This window comes from Limulus polyphemus, unplaced genomic scaffold, assembly GCF_000517525.1.
Source record: "Limulus polyphemus unplaced genomic scaffold, Limulus_polyphemus-2.1.2 Scaffold5872, whole genome shotgun sequence".
NCBI classification, from domain to species: Eukaryota; Metazoa; Arthropoda; class Merostomata; order Xiphosura; family Limulidae; genus Limulus; species Limulus polyphemus.
Genome location: NW_013671482.1, coordinates 41,107 through 49,457, shown reverse-complemented (window position 1 = coordinate 49,457; position 8,351 = coordinate 41,107). Strand labels below are relative to the sequence as shown.

At 33.0% G+C, this 8,351-nt stretch overlaps 1 protein-coding gene across 1 annotated transcript in view; it reads left to right on the top strand.

Annotated features, from left to right (window-relative positions):
• Positions 1-8,140, top strand: part of LOC106473089 — a 14,188-nt gene extending 6,048 nt beyond the window's left edge. The window contains exons 2-3 of the mRNA XM_013933769.2: positions 1,574-1,732; positions 7,809-8,140. Of these exons, the coding sequence (XP_013789223.1) occupies positions 1,574-1,732; positions 7,809-8,023 (374 nt within the window). The 3' untranslated portion in view covers positions 8,024-8,140. The remainder of the gene's footprint in view (positions 1-1,573; positions 1,733-7,808) is intronic.
• The last annotated feature ends 211 nt before the right edge of the window (positions 8,141-8,351 follow it).

The following is an 8,351-nucleotide window of genomic DNA, read 5'->3' as shown; positions in this document are numbered from 1 at the left end:
GGTCTAACTACAATAAAATAATGAGAAAAAATGGCCCAAATTGTACAACAGAATAAATTTCTTCTGTGTTGTAAACAAACGTTTAAAAAATGTTTTCTTTATCAGGGCCTGGTTTCTTCTACCATCAACTAGTGGGCCCGGTGGGTCTGACCCAAGGGTTAAAAATGACAGTAATTAATACGTATATGTACTGTGTGACCGATTTTTTTTTGAAGGGTCGGGCCAGATTGTTATTGAAATTATTAATTACATTTTACATAAAAAAGTCGATAAATGAACAGAGACTCTGGGATCATGACTTCAACCTAGGCTAGCGATCTACCACTGAGTTATCGAAGAGTACAAACCATCTCCGTCATGGTTAACTAATAAAGTTTCTAATCATGAGTATGAACACCGCACTACGTTACATTTAGGCATATCCGACCAAGTCTATCACAGACTCACATTTATTTTTTAATTCCACTTTTCTCTTATCAGCCTTTTCATATAATTTTTTTAATGGAATTTGAAATTATTAAAGAATATATTTTACCACAGTTACAAACGCACAGACACACACAAAAGTTACTGAATAAAAAATTACACTTATAATTCTGCTTTAGAGAAGTAGCTAAAAACGTAAAAAAGTACATCTGCAAACCAGAATATCTATTTATACCTTCCAAATTTTAAACCAGAAAAAACTGTCATCTAAAAGATTTTTAATTTAGCTGTTAAACTTGTTCCTTTTTGTTTAATCCATAATATTGTAACTTTAATCCTATATTATTTTTATATCTAGTTATTGGTTTTGTTTTTCGTTGTCATTATAACGAACTATTAGACTCGTTCACACGGACTTGCACGATAAGAAGATTGCTTTGTTATTTTCAAAAGTTTTTGGAAATAAATGATTTTGTAAATAATAGATAAAAGAGTTAGACAGACTAGAAATAAAATATCAAACTCTTAGGTTCGACATCGCACCATTTTTTTCTCAACTTTACAAGTTTGTTGTCACTGTTTTAAACTAATGAATATTTACTGAAAGGGAAAAAACAGACTAATAAGCATTTAAGACCCACATAACAATGGATATATATTTTTTTTTTACTTTTTAATCATGGATATTTGTGAACCTGGATTTAGGTAACATTAAGATGTTTGAACTTGTACATATTGTACTGTAACACAGAATAAATTTAATTACTGATATTTCTAGTGTTTTGTTCTGTCATATATAAATGGAGCACATGTAAAATATAGAAATAATACAATTCTAAAGAAAAAACAATGAAAAATATGTGATTATATAGTTTACTGCTAGACAACCTCCTTATGGTTCACCTTAGAAGCATTTGGCATGAAATGTTGACAAGTTTCTTAACATGTTATCTTATAATCGCTGCTAATAATGACATTTGTTTAAACTGGACATGTGAGGTTTGTTCATGAGATATCGTATTTCAAGTTTAAGACGGAGAAATATTTTCCAATTTGTTTTCTTGTTCAATATCAAAATGCTGGTAGCTTACAAAAACTTTACATATTGAAGTGGGTAAATGTGTTATGTAATTTCCACGTTATCTAGGGGCTGCCATAAAGTGCTGGCACTGTAATTCGATATACGACCCGTACTGTAATGATCCTTTCGACAATTCGACCTTGGCATTGATAGACTGCAACAAGATATTCTTGCCTCATCTCCCTAACACAACAGCATCATTGTGCAGGAAAGTTATTCAGAAAGGTAAGTTTTGAAGCTAGGTTACTTGTCTCTCAACACTCCAGCCAGGCTGTGCTGGAAAATCCTCCAAAAAAGTAAGTTTTGGAGATAGATTACTGGTATTCCAGCCAGGCTGTACAGGAAAGTCGTTTAGAAAGGTAGGTTTTTGAAATTGACTACTTGTACTCCAACATCACAACCAGGCTGTGCGAGAAAGTCCTCCATAAAAATAAGTTTTGTAGCTAGATTACTGGTACGTACATTCCAGCCATGCTGTGCAAATTGTAAGGAAGTCCTCCAGAAAGGCACGTCTTGGAGCTAGATTAGTGGTACTTCAAACTATAACTACACTGTGCAGGGAAGTCATTTAGAAATGTAAGTCTTGGACTTAGATTACTTGGTATTATAACACTCCAGCCACACTGTGCAGGGAAGTCATTTAAAAAGGTAAGTCTTGGATTTAGATTACCTGGTATCATAACACTCCAGCCACACTGTGCAGGGAAGTCATCCAGAAAGAACTTAATTTATACCACAGAATCACCTTTTATGTTCAATGAGATAATTTAAAATCAAGTTGATAGAGTTAATACGGGATCTAAGATTGCACCTGCTATGGCCAATATATTTTTTAGTTTCGAAGAAGAGGAACTATTGAAAGAATTTAAAATCACTTTGCTATAGAAGATACTTATAAAGTCATGTTGGTGAGTTTTAAAAATATTTGAATAATGATCATCCACACTTAAAATTATAGTGGAATTTACTTTATCTTTTAAGATATATATACTTTAGTATATAATCAACAAGATAAGTAACCGACTTTCTGCAGAATTTAAGCTCATTTTAAAAGTGTTGTTTTTAAAGCGCCTTTATATAATTTAGTTAAAGTATTGATTTATTATAAGGAGACATTCTTCGTTACATGATGAAATAGTTCACTCTGAACAGTTTTGAAATGTAAAGCATTTCATAGTACTTTCATTGATATTGAAATGATAACTCATAACTGCACTGAATAACCCAAAGTTTTGAAGCTTGATGTGTTAAAACTTAACTATAATAGTATTATATTTCAGAAAAAAGTTACAGTGTGTGTGTGAAAAAGTTGTTGTTGCTTAGAATTTTCACGCGAAGTTATATACAAGGGCTATCTGGAAATAACATCCTTAATTTTGAATGAGTAGTCTGGAGGAAAAACAGCTGTTCAACCATGCCCGCTTCCAGCTTTAGGGTTACTTTTGACTAACCGAATAGTGGGACTTGGTCCTTGACCTTGTAGCGCATCACAACCCCAAAGTAAGGACCGCATTTTTTGTGACAACAAAATGCGAGCCGTGAATCTCCGGATTCTCAGTTCTACCTCTTTCACTTTCTAACTCAGACAATGTTGGTGAAGTATTAGAAACCTACTAGAGATTCATGAGAAGCTATATAGGTGAAGTGTAAGTTTGAATTATATGAGTAACCACTTCTACACTGTTGGCTATTACAGTTTCCCAAGCTGAAAATGTTTACTCTACCGATTACCACTCTTGATAAACTGTGATGATGACGTGAATGATAATATTTCTGATAGATGGGCATCAACTATCATGTTCCTTTTGAAGTCTTGCAGACCCTTACCTTTGTTCATTGTTTTATAAACTAATTGTAATATGATTGCATTTATAAGCTTAAAGTTTAAACAATAACCTGATATGCCACGTGATCAGTCTTCTTTGTATATACAAGTATTTTGATGGTTTTTCGCGTGTGTGCAAGAGGTGTTAACAAAATGATCAGGCAGTGTTTTTTTAGTTATATCAACGAATAAAAAAAGCCGCAAAAACCATTCACATTTTTATCAATGCACAGGTGAACTGCAAGTGGTTGCCATGCCTTAAGTTAAGAAAGTGAGACGTCACAGGAACACTATTTACAATAAAATATCTTGTCATTAATGCAGTATAGTCTCGATGTTATCTGCTACCCGTCGACAGGTTTTTAAGTGTCACCTCTATGTTGCGTTCTTTTAATAAGCTGTGGTCTTGAGCAACGTTAGTTCATTCACAGATATTATGAACACCAATGTTATATTCATTTTTATGCAGAGCTTGTCTATTTCCTTCAGGACTATTCTATGATGTATTGCCTGAAACAGAAGCTATTGTGTCATGAAGTCTGCCTGCCAGTTCTTTTCTATAACCATACTTTGGGTCTTTATTGAACATGTCGCATTTATTTTAAGCTCCATGTATATCATTATCTAGTATGATACCACCTGAAAGAACTGATATCTTAAATTGCCTTCAATACACATACCTGTGTATTCTTGAAACACGATATCTAGTTCAACAACTACAGTAATTAAGGCTTGAAATACTAGCTACATTGAAAAACCTTCTCACAAAATATATTGTTGCGTCAGCGGAGATCACATGACTAATATCACGCCACGTCCTTCTCGAACATTCACGTCCCTTCCTTAAATCTCGGGATCCTTCTAGATATAGTGTAGTCTTGTATATATAAGACGGTCACAAAGTGACGGCAAAAATATGTGTAATTGAACTGAGTATTGTTGAGTCGAGCACGTGAGAAGTTCGTTGAGAATTATAGCGTTTGTTATAGCGCGACTGTTGAAATTAAGTGTATCGCAAAGTTGTATTCAGGAAGAATAAACCTGTTTTATTTAAGAAAGGACTTGTATCGGTAAAGTTTCTTCGGAAAGAATTTTTACGGAAAATTAACTAACGGACGGAGACGTAACAATATAACATACTGAACAAAACAATCTATAGACAGGCCTTCTACTCTAGAAACAATTTGGGTACAGTGTTGTGTAACTTAAGGACAAAATCGAAAAGTACACCCACCGTACATAGTTTAAGACTAGACGTTCTATACAAACAAGACATAAAGAACATTCAAGATAATGGAAATTGGTGAAAGTAGACTCAACTTCTACATTCCATGTTATGAAAATTAAACATCAATTCACCGGTAAAAAAGAAAAAAGAAACTGAAAATGTTTACATGTGTGTGAAAAATGTTAACAATTAACTAGCCTGGAAACCTTCGAAATAAGTAGAAGTCTAAGAACGAATACGTACAAAGCTCTCTAAACGACCAAATAAAAAAAAAAAAGGGTCTCCCCACTTCCCCCAGGGTAAGTGTCAAGGTTTCCAACTGGTTCTTGGGTTTAACATGTATATGTATATACATGATTCAAAGCTAGTTACCTGATGATGAAGGCTTTACTAGCGAAACCATGGTAGTAATAAATTAAATATTTGTGAAACTGTACAATCATCTTTGTTTTCTTCAATTCTGTAACTACCAGTAAATGAAATAAAGTTTCGTTTTCTTCTATGCTTCTTACTGACAAACTGGGCTCAAATATATTTGTAATGTTTCTCATAGTGTAAGAATGCATTGCTCTTAAGGCAAATTGCCTATACCCTGCTAAATATATTATTGAGGCATCTTTAAGCAATAGTATAGGTTTAAAACAAAGATGCTATTTAATGATGCTTGCGGCCTTGAGTTGAATTTTATTAATTTGGTTCTGTCCAAGGTTAAGGTTACTGGCTTGTCTTAAAAACTTTCCGTGTGTTAGAAGTCTCACGATCTGGTCTCAAGTTGGCGGATGCAGGGTGGCATTTGACCCGGGAATATTTATTTTGGACAGAATAGTCCCCCAAAGTCAATGTTTCGATATGTGCATAGAGTATACTATTTTACTGAACTAATAGTTGTTGTATCATTGAGGTTCAAACTGTCAAAAGTCTTGATATTAGATAAACTAGTGTTCTCTTCTGAGTTCTGACAAGAAAACTTGTCAACGCCTAGGTGATCCCTGAACTTGGAATTCTCTTAAGGACACAGGAGGTCAGCAAGCTGTTTAGATTAAAATGCTCTTGGGAAGTGTTGAAATTATGAAAGCTTTTTATTAAGCAACATTCGATTATTATTCTTTTTATATAATTATCCATTTTATATAAAATTTTTGTTGGTTTCAAATCAAGTTGATGACCAGAATCTCTCATATGAAGAAAGAATTATATTGTTTCTGTTTCCATATTTAATGTGTCAACACTTCTGGTTTCACCTTCATAATCTTTCTCACATTATTGGACTCCGTGGTACAATATTTTGGCAAGTTATATACTTTTTGTTTTTTTATTGTTATAATGTTGTAGAGGAAGCTGTTGTTTGTTAGCTAGAGGTAGCTGCGGATCGTTGATGATAAAGTTTAAGTTGAAAAAGTTAAGATGGGTCTAAAAAAACTCTAAACAAAAGGGTATGATTTCTTGTTCTAAGGATGTGACGTAAAGTTCGAGAACACGCAAACGTAGAAATAAATTGAATTGCTTTCATTTAAGTGAACTGTATACATGGACGCCCACAGAAATATTTTCGGGTAGGAGGAAATATATATGTAGGGGATCAGCTTTTACAGTGTAATTCAACAGACTAAAAGAATATGGTGTTAAGTTGGCTTAAACGCAAACACAAATTTATAGTTTCAGTAAAAATTATTAAAAAGATCTAGTTTAACTATGATATTAAGTTTACCGCATAATACGTGCAATTATTTTGTGAAGTATACCCCCCTCTTGCCCCTTCCTGCGGGCGTCCATGACTGGATATTAACTTATTTTCACCCGATAATTTGAAATAACATGCTAAGAAATAACCATATGACAACAATATAAATGTTTTGTTTTTTATCTTCATGAGTAGTCATATTTGAAATCAAGTTACTTTTAATGGTGTTCGGGGATTTGTCAACATAACATGAATTGTGTGCGGATTATAATTTTTTATTTATCTATGTTATGACTAAAATAAGTTAAGGAACCCCGACATACAACTATATCAGTGGTCTCTGTGAACAAAGAGAGAAAGAATATCATACAACTATATCAGTGGTCTCTGTGAGCAAAGAGAGAAATATTTTCTCCCCCAATTTAGTTCTATATACATATAGTAAATGTAATGTATATAACAAGAAAACAGGTTCGCACGCGCACTACCGTTTTACAGGATGTTTGTTTTTCTTATATGCTAGAAGTCAACCAGATATATCCTATAATAATAGGTATTCCCTTTAACCCTACTTTTATATACTAATGGTGCTACTGAACTAACTAATTATTTATTTAATTAAACAATGCTCGAAAGAACGCAGAATAATAACATGCAAAAACCAAAATATGTCCCATAACTATTACAATTTTTCTGGTTTCCTAACTATGCCACAAACGTCGTTCGAAATTAAGCAAAGTTGGTCGATATTTTTCTCGTGGTAACAAAAGTTTGTTTGTATTAAAGTCGAAGAGAGGATTGTTCCGTTGATGTCATGATAAGTTCATGCTTTTGACCGTTATTCATCAATCCACTTTTAAAGGAAGTTGTTATCCACCCTAAAAAAGGCTAGATACGCTAGAATGGTTAAAAACCTTTTGATCTTTTCCAAGGTCTGTGAGTATTTGGGGGCTTCAAAACTCAATACAAAGTGCTTGTGTGAAACCCAACGGTGGTTGAATGTAACTTAGCACGCTAAAATTTGGGGGGAATAACGAGTCCCTTTAAAAGTACACGTGAGTATAAGATGTCCCGTCTCTTTTGTGACTGTGGTATGAAATAGTTTTATGTTTACTTAATTTTAATTTTTGCTTATCAGCTTTCCGTAATTCATAGTATTGTGAGTATTTTATCTGTTTTGCACTTTTTCAAGTATTACAGTATTCTTAATTTATTGAAAAAGTAAATATTTTAAACTTAAAAAATCCTTTTTTTTGTAGCATGTGAAAATTTCAAACATTTCTTGCAACATACTGTTTCATGTGTGTTATTGTGATATTACTTTTCTAAGGTGATATATTGCTAGATTTAGGATATTAATATTCAGACTTATTGTTTTTCCTGATGGATATTAGATTGAAAGAGCTGAATACGCCGATTTAATGCAAAATAAAATTTCCATACCGCACTTCAAATGATAAAAACGTTGGGAATAAAAATATCAATTTATTTTGACTTATTACATAACAGCTTCGCTAATGTATTTTTTTTTTACGTGTATATTTTAACTTTTTTTTTATTCTGCCAGTGAACAACGATTATCGATACATTCGAGACTGCGGCTGGTTGACAGATGAATATCGTATGATGGATTGCACCGAAAGAGCAGGAATTAATCAAAATCTCATCCAGTACTGTAACTGTAATACAAATGGCTGTAACAAAGCTTCTTTTATCCAGCTCAGTGTTATAGCTCTGGGCGCCTCTGTTATTGCTTCCATAACTCGTTACATAATTCCCTAGTAAATATTTTCAGGTCTTTATACTGTATCCGGTGAGTTCCATTGTTTGACACATAATGGTCGAAAGAAAATGAAAGGTCAAAAGATTTGGAAAATATTAAAAGCTAGATTAATATCATGTTGCATGTTTTTTAATTGTTTGTGTACTTTCTTATGCAAATTATATTGTAATAAATCTCTGAAATTCTGAATTTACAGTAATAAAGATGGCTCCTTGGCCACATAATCTTTTTCATCTATACCCCATTTACAAGACAATTTTATTTTTAAATGACTATGTAAGGGTAAACATTGTGAAATGTTTCAACGATTTACAGTATGTTTAAAAC